The sequence below is a fragment of the Anopheles coluzzii genome, chromosome 2 (genome assembly GCF_943734685.1).
Source record: "Anopheles coluzzii chromosome 2, AcolN3, whole genome shotgun sequence".
NCBI lineage: Eukaryota > Metazoa > Arthropoda > Insecta > Diptera > Culicidae > Anopheles > Anopheles coluzzii.
In genome coordinates, this window is record NC_064670.1 from 72,116,265 (window position 1) to 72,135,741 (window position 19,477).

The 19,477-nt window shown below is 44.3% G+C and overlaps 2 protein-coding genes across 2 annotated transcripts; one reads left to right on the forward strand and one right to left on the reverse strand.

The window, feature by feature from the left end:
• Positions 1 to 220: 220 nt before the first annotated feature.
• On the reverse strand, positions 221 to 2,210 carry LOC120949520 (V-type proton ATPase subunit G-like). The gene is made up of 3 exons (XM_040366875.2): positions 1,986 to 2,210; positions 1,645 to 1,745; positions 221 to 1,569 (listed from the first exon to the last, which is right to left on the reverse strand). Exons 1-3 carry the CDS (start codon positions 2,065 to 2,067, stop codon positions 1,396 to 1,398), a joined length of 357 nt encoding a protein of 118 aa, XP_040222809.1. The 5' UTR covers positions 2,068 to 2,210; the 3' UTR covers positions 221 to 1,395.
• A 311-nt stretch (positions 2,211 to 2,521) lies between these two features.
• Positions 2,522 to 12,256, forward strand: LOC120949521 (uncharacterized). The gene is made up of 9 exons (XM_040366876.2): positions 2,522 to 3,354; positions 3,468 to 6,189; positions 6,260 to 6,437; positions 6,509 to 6,832; positions 6,901 to 7,596; positions 7,825 to 8,064; positions 8,173 to 9,918; positions 10,001 to 10,304; positions 10,392 to 12,256. The coding sequence occupies exons 1-9, from the start codon at positions 3,141 to 3,143 to the stop codon at positions 11,303 to 11,305; spliced, it is 7,338 nt and encodes a 2,445-aa protein (XP_040222810.2). The 5' UTR covers positions 2,522 to 3,140; the 3' UTR covers positions 11,306 to 12,256.
• Positions 12,257 to 19,477: the final 7,221 nt, after the last annotated feature.

Genomic DNA, 19,477 nt, shown 5'->3' on the forward strand with positions numbered 1-19,477 from the left:
CAGCGACGAACCGCGTCTGGCACGCTAGCGAAGGGTTTGTTTATGATGTTACTAAAGACGAATTTTAAAACAATAAAGCTGGTTGTACCTTCCTAGACAATGCGTGTAATTTATCGCTCGGTATGGCAAAATAGATACGGCCGATTATCATGCACTACTCATGTGTCGTCTTGTCGTTCGGGTGTACATTCGGATGAGGTGACGAAAAATAAAACGAAACTTGTTCAACCGCATTCATCATAACTATATTCCATGTAGAGCTATCGGTTTCTTTACATTTTCGATTTATGAGATAACTTTTCCTGTGGAGATACACTGTAAAGATAGATATAGCTTTTGCAGTTAAGGAATAGGGAATATATATAGTTTTTCATGACCACACACGCGCCCTTCACTTTATAGATAGATATAACAGTATTGCGTATCCGAAATATCATCGGTAAACAGTTACAAACGAACGAAATAATAATAATTAGAAAAAAAAAAACAATTAAGCCAACAACAATAGCAAAGAACGGAACGGATTACGGATACAAAAAAAGTTGAATATCTTGAGCGCCTCATAGTGTTTGTGCGGCCACATATTTTTATAGATCATAGAGTGAGACTGTTTTTTTTTTTTTAAATCAAACCCCAGTTCATAATACCAAACAAAACACTCTTGGCTGTAACGAAACTAATAAGGCGGCGGGTCGCGACGGCCTCCTGCCTCGCTACAAGCGATCGAGTGGTTCGATAATATTGTCATGATTTTTGTTAGTAATTCATCTAATGTATAGCAAGTATCGACAATGGCTTGGGGAACAACAAGATACTACACCGATTGAAAGATTTGGAATGAGAGATACCGGATCCTTGTGTAATATGATCAATATTCGACGATTACCTGCGCTGACTCAAACGTTTCGCCTTGTACGACGAACGTATGCGCACCCGGGATCACCAGCCAGCCTGGGCCGAGTTTTTACCGAATTAAAACCTCCCTTCTACAGTGGTGCAGAAGAGATAAAACAAAATCGTTGGGGGAAGGGGGAAATTCTCCAACTGTTACACACTACAAACAGGATACGCGAGAGAAGATAGCAATACGTGTAATGGCGCGGGAACAAACAAAGTAAGCATTTCTTCACTTGCGGCAACGCTCCTCGCGCAAAGAAGAACAGCGTGAAACAAGTATTTACAGCTCCACTAATTTCCACCCAGACGAACATCGATAGAATCTAATGGCGTTTGTTTTGTCGTTTGTCGCTGTCTTGCCACACAATCTCGCTTGTGTTCAACATTGTGGGGCGGGGGGGTACTACTACTACTACTGTTCCGTGTGTATTCCGTTCCTATTTGCAGTATGCAATTCACTTGGAGAACCGTTAGTTCGGCTGCTGTTTGGGACGCCTCTTACTTGGTGTACTGGAAGTTTTTGTGGACCGTCGGTTTAATGTCGTACACGAGTGTAAGGATTTCACTCAGCAGTGCTGCCTTATTGACCGAAATGGAGCGGTTCATCTCGACGATCTTGTTGGCAGTATCGGCATCGATCTTAGCCGCCACACCTTCGCGACTTCCCATGTGCTGAAAAGCGAGGAAAAACATATTTTAGCAACATAATACAACAACAACAATACCCAACGGCACTTCTGTGCATACCTTTGCCTCGAACTCCTTGAACTGTCGCTCCCGTTCCTGACGGTATCGTTCAATTTCCTCCTGTGCCTCTTCCTTTGCCTGCTTCAGACGACGCTGCTTTCCTGCAATTAAGATTCGTTCCCTCTGGTTAATTATTCACAATCGATGAATGTACAACCTCCAGCTGACAACCCCCGCAGCAGTCCCCGTTGCTCCTGGATGATGGGCAAGGCCACCAAGTGGGTAGCGCGGCGCCTCTTGTGATCGTAATGTAATGTGTGTACTATCGATTTTTCTTGACGACTGTGCGCTGGGAGAAGACGAGATGGTAACAAAAAAAAAATCTCCCTAGATACACTTACGTTTCCGTGCTTCGCCCACTTTTTCCGCGGCGCGCTTTTCAGCGGCCAACAGTTGCTGAATTCCTTGCGTTTGGCTTGCCATGGTATTCGCTTACTATTTCGTTCGTGTTTTGTGCTTTCAAACGCGAAGGGTAGATATTTAATTCGCACAAATGTTCCACGCAATGGAGCAGAGAGCTATTTTTTCTGCAGACAAAAGTGACTTTTGTACAAATGGTGGCAGCGAATAGCAGAAGGTTAGCTCACGTGTCACCAGCTGTCATTCTAAGGTCGATGGTAATGTCAGATCTCGTAAAGCCTCTACTGCATGGTAGAAATAATTGTGGAATTGATTTTGTTTGGACGGCACAAAACAATCGCTCCGCAAATTTTAAGGATATGGCAGGAATAATGGAATGGAATTTTGTGTTAAACATCTTACAGGAAAACCACAAACTTCTTGCTACATTCCTATCTGCACGCTTGGCAAAAATGTTGAGAACTATACTGTCAACCTACAATTCAACATGGCGCTCATGTCATACCTATGGTCTTGCCGCCTCTTCACACTCACTGAACGAAAAGATTGGCTCTGAAATAACTGCGAAAGCACGCCACTAACTCTTTGATACCTTTTTATTTATGCTTTCCTCCATGTTGCACACTGCATTGAGCATTGTTCATATATTCCAATAACCGAATTCCTTATCTAAACATCGGAGACAGAATTGGTGGGCGCGTTTTTGCCAGTTTCTTGGATTAGAGTGTGTGAGCGAGAAAAAAACATGGCGTCGGCTGGCTAGGCGCATTCTGGTGTTGTTTGTGCTCGTGGTTTTATTGGCGTTTTTGGTGGCTGGTGTTGCTAGAATGAAGCGGATTGTTTGCAATTGAAGTGAAATGTATCAATGTAAAGCGAATTAAATTGGCTTCATCGTTTAACCATATCACACGCGCTTTTGGTATTGTATGTGAGCATCGGTCAATCACTTTTGGGCGGGCATTTTTTATCAATAACAACATCACTACTTGAGCGGATGTTGTACTTGTTGTGTGTGGGTGTCAGCTTTAGTGCACGCAGCACGTTCTTCCGGACTTCGATTGTGCTTTTTTCTTGTGTGAAGAAGACCTCCACCGGGAGAGTAGAATGCCCACGCTAGAAGCGCAAGGAATAAAGCAATGTCAAGCTCAGTGTTCAAAGTGTACGCCTCTTCCAGCCGCGATGGGTTCGAGAGTGATGCCGGTTCCAGCGGCGGTATTGGCGCGAAGGAACGTGATGTAAGCGATTCCTGTGCTGTTCACGAAGATCTGAAAATCGATTCAAATTTGGTCATTTTGGTCAACAAGGATGGATCCGTATCGGTGGATCAAAGCACTCTCCAGAGCCTGCTAGGTAATTGTTTACGTTTTAGTTCCGCGTCTGCATTCGGGTTGAGTCTCATTAAAAAGACTCAAGATTATTGCCTACGTTTTATATTGTTCTTGCTTTTTCATTTTTTTTTGTAGCCAATGAAACGAATGATACATCGGTGAGCGTGGTGCGTATATCCTCCCCAACGCCAAGCATTGAGGAGGAAATCGAAGAAGAACAGCGGCTGCGTAAGGAAGAGAAACAACAAATGGATGCTGATGCTGGCAGCTCTAATGAAGATTCGAACGAGGACAGTAATTCTGTCGCTGGTACCAGCTCCGCTACGTCCAGCGTCGCCGGAGTTGCACCCCGGCGAGGGCGATCTACAGCTAAAAAAAGCTTGAGCACGATGCTGCTGGGGGACGACGATGATCCAAAGCACGTTAGTTTGACGGTGGAAGCTTACTACCCTCCGAAGGAAGCGTCAAATTTTGCCGCCCAAGTGCTCAGCTTAACTGGCTACGAGCATCCTCTACGCAAGGAGGCAGTTGACATCGAATACTTGAAGCTACTCGTTTCAAACGATCATTGCTATACGCCACTTTCTTCGCCGACACAAAAATTGCCCCCAAGAACGTTGCTGGATGATGCCGATTCGTCCGAAGAATGCACTGTCACTACGGCCAGCAAACCTAAGATCGATGGCAGTTTTGTGAGTCAGTCAGTCAGTGGAAAGGGTGTCGATGTGCGTAAACCATCCAGCGTGAAGGTAATCAAAGTTGGCCCTGTGGCGGTATCAGCAGCCGGCTCGACACCTCAGAACAAATTGAAAAAATCAACGTCAGCTGTAGGAGTTACGCCGCCGGAGCAGAAAAAGGTAACCAAGCCCACTAAACCTGTTGGAAAGCCAGCACATGATGTTGATGACGAAGAAGAGGAGGATGACGACTTCGATTCGGAGTATTCCGACGAAGAGTCTTCATTCTCGGAAGAAGATGATGAGATGGATGCAGACTTTAGTGTCAGTGGACGTTCGACGAGCAAGAAACGAAAGCAAACAGCAAAGAGTAAGGTTTCGCCGAAAACGATGCCACGAGCGCAGTATAAAAAATCTGACTTAAAAGAGCTAAATGAGTCCATGACCAAGGAAGGCGATAAGCATAAACAGGGAAAGGTAATCATAAAATCAGCAACGCCAGTAGTTGTGAAAACACCTTCACAAAAATCTACCATCGTTAAAGTGGAGCCTAGTGTTAAGGGATTGCCTGTGAAGAAAGATGCCGTAAGAATTCACTCTAGTTCCTCGTCCTCGTCTGGATCAACGACACCGACACTGGTTAGCAGCAACAAACAACTGCCGCATGGAGCTGTCTCTGGAAAAGTGCAAACTAAACTGGATTCTAGCATGCCCAAACAGCCGGCAGCTTCTGTCGCAGCAGCAGTCGCGTCGCCAGCCGCAGCTAGTGTACCGGTTGCCAAGAAAGAAAAGAAACCTAAAACCAATCCACACGATGCCGCATTATTTAGCGATATGTCTGCACTATTTTCTACACCAGATATAATCAAAAAAGTTAATGCTAACAAACCGTCAACCCCCAGTAGCATTTCCTCAGCAAATACTAGTACCAGTAACGTTTTGCCCGTTACCACCACCACCACTAGTTTAACAACAGTAAAAGGACCCGCTCATTCAACGATGAAAACTACCGAACAGAAACAACCAGTAATGCAGATACAAGCGCCAGCGTCGGCTACCCTTACGCATCCTAGCACAGAGCAAAGATTGGATCTGATTGATGCAATCGTACAAGAAGATTTACGACAACCAATAACTGTTACACCCGTCACTGAATCTTTAGGCTCCGCACAGACGACGAATGCACAACCAGCCGAAATTCCAAACATTGTAAAAATGTTAGAAACACCGTCCAATACAGTGGACACAGTGGGTGCGGGAGCCATGACGGCTATGCTTCCCGAGGTGAAAGCTATTCAGCCAGTGGCACCGGCCGTGGACATCTTACCCGATACCAGCATCCTGGAGGCGCTGACCAGTAACGATGATGCCTTGCCGGAAGAATTGCTCGAACATGTGGCGGAGTTGGCGAAAAACAAGGAACTGCAGGAAATACTCGATAAGCAGGTGTTAGGAGTGATAAGTCCGGATGGACTTTTAGCTCCACCGGTTCTACCTATGGGCGGTGGTATCACAAACTTGATGCCGGAGCAACCGATTGTACAGCCTACTTCAAATAGCGTACCCTTTGGACCTGCAACTGCAGTACCGGAGCAACACAATGTTAATCCAGTTTCCATGGCACCATTGACCCCCAATGATGCCGCTCAGGAGCAATCCACCATCCAAGATCAGCCAGCGGTTCAACGGAAAGATGCGATTCTAATTCGTCGTAGTGACGGGCGCGTAATAACGCTGCCTCCAATAGAAGCACCCACAACACGCGCGTCTAAACGACGATCACAAATTGGTGGATCGAATACACCGACAACGTCTCGCAAGCCTACCGAACAGCCACCGGCTACTGTGGCTGATAGTTCTGAAACAGTCGCTGCATCTGACACGCCCAAGCTTTCAAGACGTCAGTCCGTTGCAAAGGGTGTAATGACTCCATCCTCCTCTCGACCCGCTACACCTACAGCCGCCATGGTTGAAGCTGGTAGCTTAGTGGAGGGTAAAGGCGAACAAAAAACGACTGACGACGCAACGGCAAACAAACGAAACAGTAAAGTGCGCCAATCGGTGGATAGTACTCGCGTGAAACGAGTTAGCTCGTCCAATGTGGCAATCGCCATAGAAGCTGCGCAGGACGATGATTACGAATCAGATGAGAGTTGGAACTCGGAAGACGATCCAGATCGGTAAGGCCTGCAGCAGATAACAACGGCAGTAGTACATAATTAATATTTATGAGCATATTTTCTCCTGCAGGCTTTGGTGTATTTGCAGACAACCTCACAACAATCGCTTTATGATATGTTGCGACTCGTGTGAGGACTGGTTCCACGGTAAATGCGTCAACATTACTAAAGCGATGGGCCAACAAATGGAGCAAGACGGCATCGAATGGACTTGCCCTAACTGTCTTAAAAAGAAACAAGATCGACAGGTAGGCAGAATGGTTGGCTGTTAATACCATAGAATCGTCCTTAATGAGGCTTCTATCTATTATCATTCTAGCAACCGAAGTTGATGGCATTTTGGCAAAAAAGCAGTGACACCGGAACCACGGAAGCAAATGCTGCTGCGATTCCTAAGATCACACATCCGGCAGCACCCACACCGTCAACGGCTAGCGATGTGACGAATTGTGTAGTTTGTACTAAACGTGCTAAACCTAGCTCGATTTACTGTAGCGATGAATGCATACGTAAACACGCTTCTAGTACCATTGTGAACGCGCAGTCATCTAAGGTGGACAAATCCAAGGACCGTCCTCCTGTCGCTTCTTCCCCTGCCACGGCATCGGTTGGCAATACAGATTCAACGAATGAAAGTCACATTGTAAGAATATTTATCCTGCTCTGTTCCCTTCATATTGATATTAACATTACGTTTCGCCTTTATTGTAGGTAATAGTAATGGAGCGAAAAACTGGTCGTTGTTTAACAGGAAGAAATGCACCTTCATTAGATAAACTCAAAAGCTGGCTTCAAACGCATCCAACATTCGAGCTTGTGCCACCCGGTTCGGCTCAAGCGTCGATTATTCTTGCCAAGCAGGCTGAAGTTCGGAAGCAGCAACTCGCTAAAGAAGCGGCGGAAAAGAAATCTTCCTCTTCCATTAATGCTACAATTACATCTTCTAGCGGTGTTGGTGGATCGTCTCCCAAGGTTCAAACTCAGCTGAAATTTAACGAACAGAAAAAGATGGTTCTATCCACATCTGCCTCGGGCTCGCCGCAACCGGGTGTAAAGTCGCAAAATTCTCCGAAAATTCTCCCGACAACAAGCAGCAAGCAAATTCAGCAAAAATCTAGCTCGTCTACTCCTAGCGCCTCTACTCCCGTTGTGCCAGTGAAGGGAACTGCAACGCCTGTGGCCAAAACTGCATCGAATGTTGCAAATCCACCGAAATCGAATACAAACAGCAGCGTCCCGATCTCACCGAGCAGTACACCGATCAGCAAAAAACAACAAAAACCAATTCATACACCTTCGCCTTCATCGGCCACCGCATCAGATCAAACAAAACAGTTCAAAGGATCAAAATCATCTACTACTCCTGCTGGTGAAAACATTCGTGTGACTGTCAAGAAAACATTGAAGGTACGTGTATTTTGTTCACTATTTCGATACTACTTCTCCACCGCGAATGGTTAAACACATTAACCGTGGTCCATACATATGCTTTTAATTTGTTAACAAAGTGGTCCAGCAAGTGGTAATCGAATCTTTTGGTAGCCACTATTTAAATGTATAAAAAATAGCTCTATTACAATTTGTTAAGAATTATTGTTCAAAAGGATAACATAAATATTATTGCATCGATTGTAGGAACACCTTATGCAACGTACCGCTGAACTGCTAGAAGATAGTACGATTATGCGACTCACGGAAGAAGAAATTGATCGCTTCGTAGACGACACCGAACGGGAAATGTTTATCCTGTTCAACAAGGACACTGGAATGAAGTATCGAGCCAAGTACCGATCATTGGTGTTTAACATAAAAGATCGCAAGAACTTATCACTGTTCCAAAAAATATCCGAGAAATTAATTGAACCAAAGCAATTGGTATGTATAAATGCACGAGCTGTTGAATATGGTTAATGCTGTGTATATTATTTAATTTTACGGCATATACGGTGTATATTATTCAATTTAACTCTTTGTTTCTTCTAGGTTCGTATGACCGCCGACGAATTGGCCAGTCAAGAACTGGCACAATGGCGCGAGAAAGAAGCTAAACATCAGTTAGAAATGATAAAGAAATCGGAATTAGATTTGCTTGCCTGTGCGAAGAATTACGTTCTGAAGACGCATAAGGGCGAAGAAGTGATCGAAGGAAAAACGGATGATCGTGTTCAGTTGGACCCTTCGGCGCCTGTTGAGGATGTAGTTCTTCTGCTAAACAATTCGGCTGTTAGCAGTACGAGTGAGATGGATGATTCATCTACTGGTTTGCTGGAAGGCTCGCATCGGTCGAAAGAGTACGAATATGGCGGCGTGTATGGTAAGACGTACTCTGGTCTATACGGCATGGGATCAATATCCAGCAGCAGTGGTGTAACAACACTCAGCAGCGGAAAGCTTGATAGTCACGGTTCCGGTGGTGCAGGTTCATCATCATCTTCGTTACGCAAAAAAGAATCTCGCCGAAGTAGTCGCAGTCGCAGTCGCAGCCGTGGAAGAAAACACGAACGCGATCGCTCGCGGGATCGCAGCCGCTCCAAGCACAAACGAAAACGCAGCCGTGAACGTAGCCATGAAAGGCATTCCAGTCGAGACAGGGACCGCGAGAAAGAACGCGATCGTGACAAAGAACGGGATCGTGATCGTGATCGGGAACGCGATCGAGACCGCGAACGGGATCGTGATCGTGATCGTCATCATAAAGGACGCGAACGTAGCAAAGATCGCCCTAAACATGAAAGGAAGAGCTCACGCGAGAAGGAAGCATCATTGAAAAGTTCTTCGGAGAAACGAAGAACGTCAACTGCTAGTCGTGGTGCCGAAACTTCATCTGATCCGAACACAACAACAGATGGTAAAACTATTGAAGCGCAAAGCAAAACTACTACAGGGTCGACGAAAAAACGAACAGAAGAACTAACGAAAGACACAACTAAACAACCATCCGCGATAGAAACGCTTAGTGACAAGGGAGTTGAGAAAACGGAAACAAACAAGACAGACACAGATGATTTGGGTGAGGTCGTTGTGTCGGATAAACATCAATCGACTGTGGAAAAAAATGCCGAGGCTTCTAACAGTTCAGGCGTAGCAGTAGAGAGCACGGTTAAAGACTCGAAGTCCGAGCAGGACCAAGAACCGACAAGTACAGTTACAATTCCAACACCCCCGCACTATCCATATGAAGGAGAATCCCTGGAGGAACCGGAAAGCAGTGACCCCGTTGATCAACAAAAACTAGAAGCAGAAAAGAACTACTGGACGGGTAGCGTACACATGATCGATGTTGCGAGCATCGAAATGTCAATACGCGCTGTTAGCGGAGAAATACACGATGTAGTGAAAGACTTCACAGTGGATCTGAATATTTGCGGAACTATTAAACCAGAGATTGTTTGGGAATACATTGGGCAGATAAAGAAGAGTCCCAATAAAGAGGTCTGCTTGGTGCGTTTCCATTCGCCGGAAGCAAGCGCATATTACACACTGTACAAACATCTTCACTCTCGCAAACGGTACAGTGTAGTGAAGTCACCGTCGGCTTCTATTAAGGACTTTTACATTTTTCCATTGCCGGCGGATCAAATGATACCGATGATTTTAAAACCTCTTAGGGGTATTGGTATCATTGAAGGTGATAATAAACCAAACCTTTTGCTAGGTATACTGGTAAAGATCAAGGGAGGCAAACGACCAGCATCTTCGAATTCTTCCGTTACGTCAGCTCCATCAAAGGTAAATAATTTGAGAGTGGGATGTATGCTCTCTGTAACATAATTGTTAATAAATATATAATTTATATTTTTATTTGCTACAGGTCGTACGGCACCAGCCGAAAAGTTCGATCAGTAGTGCAAGTGGAAAGTCAAGCACAAGCTCATCGACGTCCAGTAAATCTTCTTTGATGCAGCAAGTTATTACAAAGTACACTTCCAAGGAACCAGCCAATGAAGCGCCAGCAAAACCGGACGTGGACTTGAAGCATGACACAGCGACAGTGCGATCTGAATCGGCTACTAGCTTAGAATCGAATAAATTGAGCACCCCTGATACTCCGGCCAATGATCCGATGGATATGGAAGTCGATATGAATATCATAAAAGCACCGATCGCAGGCAAAGGTAAGAGTATGCTTTCTGATTATTTGTTAAGTCATGCTTATTATTATCATTATCATCATCTTTAACATTCTTTGATCGCGGTTTTAGTCATGTCCGTGGAAGGAAACAGCAACAGTAGCACTATTGGATCGAGCCGTGCACCGGAATCTAGCGCCATGCTGATAGATGACGACGACGATGAACCGTACTCTCCTGGAGGTGGGAGCGATGATAGTAATTTCGCCGATGTGACCGCTATCGTCGATACGTCAAAGGTGGCACGTACTGCAACCTCCGAACACGGGGTTGATATAGAAGAAGAGCGAATACGCATCGCCATGGATGAACTGAACAGGAAAATTGCAGAACAAAAGAACGAAATCGTTGGTCTGATCAGCATGGCCGAACTTAAGGAGGACGAAATTAATTCCGCCTTACCGCCGTCACTGATCAACGAAATACCCATACCTCCCAACCTATCACAAATTCTGGCCAGTATTAAGGGAGGCAGTAATACAGCAGCAGGTGTTGCAAGTGTGCCGTCCGTAGAAAACGTCGGCGAAGTTTCTTCCGGGCCATCTTCCGGCTCACTAGCGGCAGAACCCGTAACGGCTGCCACGAACCGAACTTCCGAAGCGAATGCAGACGAGGAGGAGGAGGAATACAACCCGACGACACCTTCCCTGTACTGTGGATACAAAGCTGCACCATCTATTCCTTACTCTGCCATACCAGTTGCCAACAGTCAAGGTGATATAGATGAACGCATTCTCCCTGCAACGCTGCTGCCAGCGACGGTGGCGGTACCAAATGCTGCGTCGTTTGATCCTGTCACTTCCCTTACTGCTGCTGGAGCAGTGCTGGCTAACCTAGCCGGCAGCTTGCCTTCGGTTAGTAACGTTTGTCAGCCTGCGAGCGGTTCTGAAGGCGAAAGCCGGTTGGCGAAATTGTCAGAAGCGGAGTTACTAAGCATGGTACCGGACGATGCGGTATTGCCAGATTCTTCGTCGAAGGATTCCTAAACAAGAGTTTGTATCTACTTTCATGTAAGTACGAAAGTAATGTTTAAACAGCGTTCTATGCGTAAACCATTAAGGTTTGTATGCATAGATGTTTTTGTGATACGTTGTTTAGAAAGTAAAAAAAAAATCTAAAGTAGTAGTGATGATGATACGTGAAATTATCAGCTCTACACAAGTGACATATAAGATAATGCTTTAAGATCAATACACAACATTGTAAGCCGTTCCGAACGCAAATGTCTTTGAAACAGATCCAAACTTTTACGCAGTGAAACCTATTTTCTGCATTCCTGCATTGAGCACTCTTCGATATTGATTATAATAACAGTACATATTTGATAGTGTTTCAACTGTGGGCACAAAGGCAATATAAATGGAAAACTAGTAACTGCAATTGTGTTTCAGTCTTTCGATACTTCTTGTCGAATCAATTTTCATAACACAAATTAGCATCAAATTGGAAAATCGAATGGGTAGCTCCTTTGACTGTAGTATTACATTTTGGATGATGTGTTCTATCGTAACAAAGCTATTGTGTATAATTGCAATACATAAATGAATGTAAAAAACTGTTTGCAAATACTGCTTGAATTTTAAGTACATTAGCTTTCGACACCTGAATTTTAATTTTCAAGTTTTGTAATATATAAGCCTAGTACTATAGAGTAGTAATTTCCGAAACACGAACAACCACCATTTTGGAAATGTGATGAAGCTGGGAAAAAATATGCATTTATCTGTTCGTGTATTATTTTAAGGCGAAGTTACAGCAGCAGCATAACCTAACACTATGCAAGTAAAATATTCTTCTTGATGGACCCCTGCATAATTCAAACGGATAGTGACTATTCATTGCATGACGATAGAAGTGAAATATTTTAGCTCCTGGAGGCTTCCGTGTTTCTTTTATAATAGTCCTTACAATTGATGAAATAAACATGATTAAGAATACGTACATTGTTTAATGCATCCTGCATTGTTTAACAGGATAAATACCTGCAATCGATTACATCCGAAGGCTAGGCAAAAAAGGAGTGTTATTTGTGTTTTCCTCTCGTAGTTGGTCATTTAAACCGTTCACTTGCTTATTTTTAGATAGTTCTTTGAAATATTATATACAGTTGATCCTATCAGAACGAGTAAATGCAAATGCTCCACAAATACCCCTTATAACGAGCAAAAGCTCATTGAATATTCCTATAGCGTATCCAAGAAGGGTGCCGTACAGTCCACTTTAGTGATGGGAAAAATGAAGTTTTTGTCGGAATCGATTCCGGCTAGCTACGCAGTTTTCTGGAATTGATTCCGGATAGTAGGTCTAGGATCTGCTTCCCGAATCGATTCCGGAATCTGCTCCGGAATCGTAATTGACTCCGGAATTGGTTCCGGAATCGGCTCCATAATTGATTCCGGAATTGGCTCCGGAATCGGAATCGGTTTTGGAATCGACTCCGAAATCGGAATCGGCTCTCGAATCGGAATTGGCTCCTAAATTATAATAGGCTGCCAAACGGAGACAGTTTTGGCATCGCCATAAAAGTAGACGTTTGGGTCCAATCATACTACGTATTGATAATCGCAAAAAATAAAAAATAAACTTGTAAAAGATCCATTCTCATGGAGATTCCCGGACTGATTTCGCTTCTAAATCTTCTTTTTCCAATTCAAGAACTAACTAACATTCCGGAGCTAATTATAATTCTGGAGTCAATTATGATTCCGTTATCGGGGCAAATTGCGATTCCCAGGTCAATCCCGATTCCGGAGCCGATTCTGATTGCGGAATCGATTCTGGAGCCAACTCGGGAATCGGCTCCGGAGTCAACTCCGGAATCGGCTCCGGAGTCAACTCTGGGATCGGCTCTGGAGTCAACTTCGGAATCGGTTCCGGAATTGGCTCCAGAATCGGCTCCAGAATCGGCTCCGGAATCGATTCCGCAGTCGGAATCTCCGCTTGCTGTCCGCTTCTTGCGTTGATCTAGAGATTTTCTCAACTCCATGATTCGAGCCTTTAACGTAGTATATGAACCTTTTAATTTCGGAGTCTTCTAACAATCCTTTAAGAATCAGCCTTCGGGTCGGTACACTTTACTGAAAAATGCATCCTAACTTAAACAACCGTCCCGAGGTAGCAGAACTCCTTTACTACCTCTAGACGTCGCCGTCAACTAATACACTGCTTTCCAGATGGTCTGATTCTCCAGCGAACAGGTACTTCGTCATTGTCGCATTGATTCTCAATCCAGTGCATGCTGCTTCGCGTTTGTGTCGGCGGTACGCCTCACACACCTTCGCTGTCGTCTTGCCGATGATGTCGATGTCATCCGCAAAGCCAAAACAAATGGAGAGACCGGTAGAGGATCGTGCCACGGATGTCGTTGTCTAGCCCTTCCGGGGCGATGTTGAAGAACACACAGGAGAGTCCGTCACCTAGCCTCAGAGCCCTGTGAGATTCGAACGATTCCAACGTCAAGTTCCACACTCTCACCTTGCATTGCACCCTGTTCATAGTGGTCTCTAACAGCTGGATCAACTTCCCAGAGAAGTGGTACCGCTGCATGATGCTCCATAGCTCTTTCCGGTCTATGGTGTCTTAGGCCGCCTTGAAGTCGATGAACAGGTGGTGCGTAGGGAGCTGGCGCTCTCGGTACTTCTGGAGGATCTGCCGTAGGATGAACATTTGGTCAGTGGGGGATTTGCCTCCAACAAACCCAGCTTGGTAGCTGCCGAAGAAATTTGTAGCTATGGGCGCAAGTCTGCAGAACAGGATCTAGGACAGGATCTTGTAGGCAGCATTAAAGACTTTGATGGCTCGAAAATTCTAGCAATCCAGCCTGTCGCTCTTTTTGTAGACTGGGTGGATGACACACAGCTTCCACTCCTCCGGTAGTTCCTCCTGTTCCCAGATTTTCGCGATCAACTGATTCGAATCGAAGTTTGCGCCTCTATACATTTTGACGTCGATCATATGCGAGAAGTTCCTTCCGTCAATCAGAACGTGGTCGATTTGGGACTTTGAATCACCCTTAGGGTGTCTGCAGGTGTAACTATGGCGGTGTGCATGCTGGAAGCAGGGGTTGCGGATGCTTATGTGCTTGAAGGAGGAGGCACATTTATAATGGTCGGGTTGAAGAACCTGCCATGAATCCTCATCCTGCACATCCGATCGTTGATCGGCCACCACATGTATCATTTTAATGTGTTTATTGTTTGTGTCAATTATAGTGTCGATTATCTGACTCAAACGGAAAAGTATCAAACAAAACCGCGCTACACGAACTGAAACAAAATCGGTATTATAAAAGTGGTTAGAGAATTCTATCGCTGACTCGAGATATTGCTGCCAAATTGATCTGAAATGGCTTTATTTGTTAAAACAAACTGCAACGCGAAACGCAGGAAGTATCGTATCAATTTATAATTACATATACGCGTGGCGCGTCCATTTTGTTATTCCCACCCTTTTTAAGTAAATAATTACAAAAAATCCCTTCTGAATATAATTACATAATTACAATACGTGTGGTTTAAAAATATTTATTTAGTAGTTAAACAAATTTAGTAGTTAAACAGGTAATGCAAATGACCTTCGTTCAGATAGATACATCAAACCAGATACAAATCGAGTTCTCTAACACGGATCATAATAGAATCGTGAAGTAAGTGGTTCAAGAAGTGTTGGTAGATGTTGAGAAAGCAACATGTGTGCAATGAACATATCATAGTAGTTTTTAGAGAATGTTTAATATCGTCAGTCTAGTTTAAAATACATTACATACAAGTTCATTGTTTAGTTTCTGCTGCTCCTTTTATTCCACTGTGTTATAACTCCGCTCAACGGGTTATGGGCCCAGAAGTACTGTCGAACAAGTGTTAAGTTTGTGTTATATTGAAGTAATACTGAAAACTTATCGAAAATTTTAATCTTGAAGAAACACTGAAAACTTAAATCTAGAAACATGTCTGAATCACACGTCACCATTGAAAAATTAAACGATCAAAATTACGCAATATGGAAATTCAAGATGGAACTTTTGTTAGCAAGGGAAAAGGTGCTGACTGTCGTGAAAGATTCGAAACCAGCAAGTCCCGACGCTGCATGGATTGCGAATGATGAACGTGCTAGGGCACTGATCGGTCTGTCGTTGGACGACAGCCAACTTATCCATGCCATGCAAACGAGTTCATCGAAAGATATGTGGGATGCCCTAAAAGGCTATCATGAGCGTTCATCTTTGTCCAGCAAAATACACGTTATGCGAAAAATGTTTGCCACAAAAATGACTGAAGGTGGAGACATTTCTAACCATCTCAAAGAACTATGTTCTCTGCGACTTCGTTTAATTGCGCTGGGAGAAGAAATGAAGGATCCATCCTTTGTCGCGTTAATGTTGTCCAGTTTGCCAAAATCCTTTGATGGTTTGATCGTGGCTTTGGAAAGTAAGCCTGGTGAAGATCTTACGGTGGATTACGTAAAAGGCAAATTGTTGGATGAAGGAAGACGTCGAGCAGATGGTGCAGATGAAGATAAAGCGTTACTATCTGGAGGAAAGAACAACACGAAATTTTGGAAGGACAGGAAACTAACAACCAACAAGGAAAAACAGTGCCATTATTGCAAGAAGAATGGGCACATAAGAAAAGACTGTAGAAAATGGGCTGCAGACAAAAGAAGTAAACTAGATGGTGAAAGCGTCAACGTTGCTAATGAAGACAATCGAGAGGAAGTATGTTTGTTCATTGGAGAAGGAAACGAAATTGGACCATGGTGTTTCGATTCTGGTGCAACTTCTCATATGACGAACGATACGTCTATTTTGAAATTAATAGATAAATCGAAGCAATCCTCGATTTCATTAGCGAACGGAGATTCCATCAAGTCAGCTGGTGTCGAAAGCTGCAAATTGTTTTCCATGGATGGAAACGGAAAACGCAAGAAAGTTTCCTTGGACAAGGTGTGTCATGTACCATCTTTGATCTGTAAGTAAAATTACCGATAATGGATTCGAAGTGTTTTTCGATAGGTTTGGATGTCGTGTCCTGAAAGAAAAACAAGTATTGCTGATTGGTGAACGTAAAGGTGGTCTGTATTATCTACAACAGACTGAACAAGCCATGTTGGTAGATAAAAACCATGAAGCTTCCTGTATACACCTCGTCGATTTGGCCATCGTGACATAGAAGCCATAATGAAGATTGCGCGGAACAATTTGGGAAGCGGCTTGAACATCAACCGATGTCATGTGAAATCCATTTGTGGATCATGCTGTGAAGGGAAGATGAGCCGTGATCCTTTCCCAAATTCTTCATCTTCACGGACATCTGGTGTTGGCGAACTGATACATACGGACTTGGGAAGACCGTTTGAAGTATCAACAGCCCGAGGAAGCCGATATTTTATGACTATGGTTGATGATTTTAATCGGTATACAATTATCTACCTGTTGCAAAACAAGTGTGAGACAGAAAACCGGATCAGAGAATATTGCGCCATGATGAAAACACAGTTTGGATACTATCCGAAAGTCATCAGATCGGATGGTGGTGGTGAATACAGGAGCAATTCTTAAAAGGAATTTGTTGTAGATCACGGCATCGTGCATCAACAAACTGCCCCATATTCTCCACAACAAAACGGCGTGGCTGAACGTAAGAACCGGTGCCTCGTTGAAATGATGAGATGCATGTTGGCAGAATCGAACATGGACAAGGTGTTCTGGGGTGAAGCGATCACTACTGCCAATTATTTACAAAATCGCTTGCCATCCTCCTTACTGGAATCGACACCTTACGAAATGTGGCACGGAAAGAATCCTTCGTATGAACATCTTCGAGTATTTGGTTCAGAAGCTTTCGTACACATTCTTAAAGAAAAACGGCGTAAGTTGGATAAAAAGGCTGAAAAGTTGGTGTTCGTCGGATACGCGGACAATCAGACGGCCTATCGATTCGTAAACCTGGAGACGAAAACAATTACCATTAGTCGTGACGCAAAATTTTTAGAACAATGCGAGGTTGAGAAAATTGGAACAAAACCGAAACCAACGACATCAGGAGGAGTAGTGGTACTGCCACTTGGATCAACTCCTTCATTATGTCGCGCAGAAGAAACTACCATGAGAGAAAACATCATTCAAATGGAGGCTTCTGCTGAATCCTCCTGCATTAGGGAATCGAACATGCACGATACCGTGGATGATCTTGATGTTACACCATACAACAGTGCATCTGATGGCGAACTATCAGATGAACCAGGGGCTATTGAAATGCATCAAAGTGTACGTAGGTCCATGCGAACAACAAAAGGCGTCGCACCTGTTCGATTCAGGGAGGAAAGTTACATGGTGGGATCTTCTGAACAAAAGGAAGAAGTATCTAGGAATTCTGGTTTCGGACATTCTAACGAAGCCACTAGGAGCAACAAAACAAAGAAAATTTACGGAGATGTTAGAGGTTCATGACACACGTTGAGGACACGTTGAGAAAGCAACATGTGTGCAATGAACACATCATAGTAGTCTTTAGAAAATGTTTAATATCTTCAGTCTAGTTTAAAATACATTACATACAAGTGCATTGTTTAGTTTCTGCTCCTCCTTTTATTCCACTGTGTTATAACTCCGCTCAACAGTAGAAAGGGTATATATGCATCATCATATGCATTGCAAAATAAAAGCGTTCTACATAGCTTAACTAATAGTTATAAACTAACCACAGCAGAAACGTTGACGAAGGCGATCTTTTTACACTGACGTAGAAATATTAACTCAATGAGTGCTCTTTGTCCATCAATAGTCCTAGACAAAAATAAAAATTCGTCTTAAACTACCCTAGATAATGTAAAAAAATCAAGCCAGCAAGGAGCGCTGGGAAGCGATTTCACCTTGTAGCAGCCGAAAAGCCGACTCCAAACTAAGCAATGGGCACCGTCGATAGTAAGCAGGTTGTTTGGAGGTTAGACGAAGGAAGGAGTCGTAAAGCGAACCTCGTAAACTTGCGCTGAATACTTTCCAGGCAATTGATTGAGCGGGCTGCTAAGGGACACCAGACTACACCACAATATTCCAGGATGGACCGAACGATAGCTCAATATACGGTTTTCAGGAATATAGGATCGTGGACTCTTTACACATTTTCATCATAAGTTACATCATAAGTTAGTTATAAGTAATAAGTAAGTAGTATAAGTGGTTACTTACTTACTTATCCGGCGCTACAACCGCTTTGCGGTCTTGGCCTGCCTCAGGAGGGTCCGACACCGCTCGCGGTCTCACGCCTTCGTCTGCCAGTCCATTATCCCGGCCTTAATGGCGGACGCCTCCAGCCCATCTCCAGGCCATCCGAAGTGTGTTACAATGTGTCTATAGCTGATAGTGTGTATTATAATAAGTTCTGTTTAGCAGCTATGCTACACCATCTCAGTTTGGGACTACCACGCCTCCTCTGTCCTTGTGGACGGCCTAAAAAGACTTTACGGACTGGTTCGTCCGTTTCCATGCGTACAACATGGCCAGCCCACCGGAGCCTGGCGAGCTTGATACGCTGTACGACAGTGAGGTCGCCGTACATTTCTTATAGCTCGTCATTATAGCGGCTCCTCCATTGTCCTTACACACATACGGGGCCATGTATCCTTCTGAGCATCTTCCACTCGAACGCGGCTAAGAGGGTATGTGACTACCAGCTTCATCCGTCACGACAGGTTCTTTGAGGTGAACTGATTTTTCAGGCTGTAGAATGACCGGTACGCAGCCAGCATCCTTGCGCGCAACTCAGCTTCCATGCTATTGTCGTTGGTGACCTTTGACCCAAGATAGGTAAATTGTGGGACGCCTTCAAAAATGCGTTCACCTATCTGTACGTCACGCCTACGTAGATTCTGATTATTAATGGGTAGGCCCGCTGATGTTGCCACCATCAGTTTGGTCTTTGCCTCGTTTATCTGCAATCCGAGGTTCTCTGCCGCCTTCTCGATCCCTTGGTAGGCTTCTGCTACATAGGAGAGCCGCAGACCAATGATGTCTATATCATCAGCGTATGCCAGGATCTGGATTGACATATAGAAGATGGTTCCCGTAGTCTTCACCCTCGAGTCGCGGATGGCCCTCTCTAGCGCCAGGTTGAATAGGAGACAAGCAAGCCCGTCCCCCTGGCGCAGACCCTTGGTGGTAG

Coding starts and splice junctions, on each gene's coding strand:
- LOC120949520 (XM_040366875.2), bottom strand. CDS start 2,067: ATGGCAAGCCAAACGCAAGGAATTCAGCAACTGTTGGCCGCTGAAAAG. Junction 1,746..1,985: donor AGTGGGCGAAGCACGGAAAC/GTAAGTGTATCT, acceptor TCTTAATTGCAG/GAAAGCAGCGTCGTCTGAAG. Junction 1,570..1,644: donor TCAAGGAGTTCGAGGCAAAG/GTATGCACAGAA, acceptor CTCGCTTTTCAG/CACATGGGAAGTCGCGAAGG.
- LOC120949521 (XM_040366876.2), top strand. CDS start 3,141: ATGTCAAGCTCAGTGTTCAAAGTGTACGCCTCTTCCAGCCGCGATGGG. Junction 6,438..6,508: donor AAAAGAAACAAGATCGACAG/GTAGGCAGAATG, acceptor TTATCATTCTAG/CAACCGAAGTTGATGGCATT. Junction 10,305..10,391: donor AGCACCGATCGCAGGCAAAG/GTAAGAGTATGC, acceptor TCGCGGTTTTAG/TCATGTCCGTGGAAGGAAAC.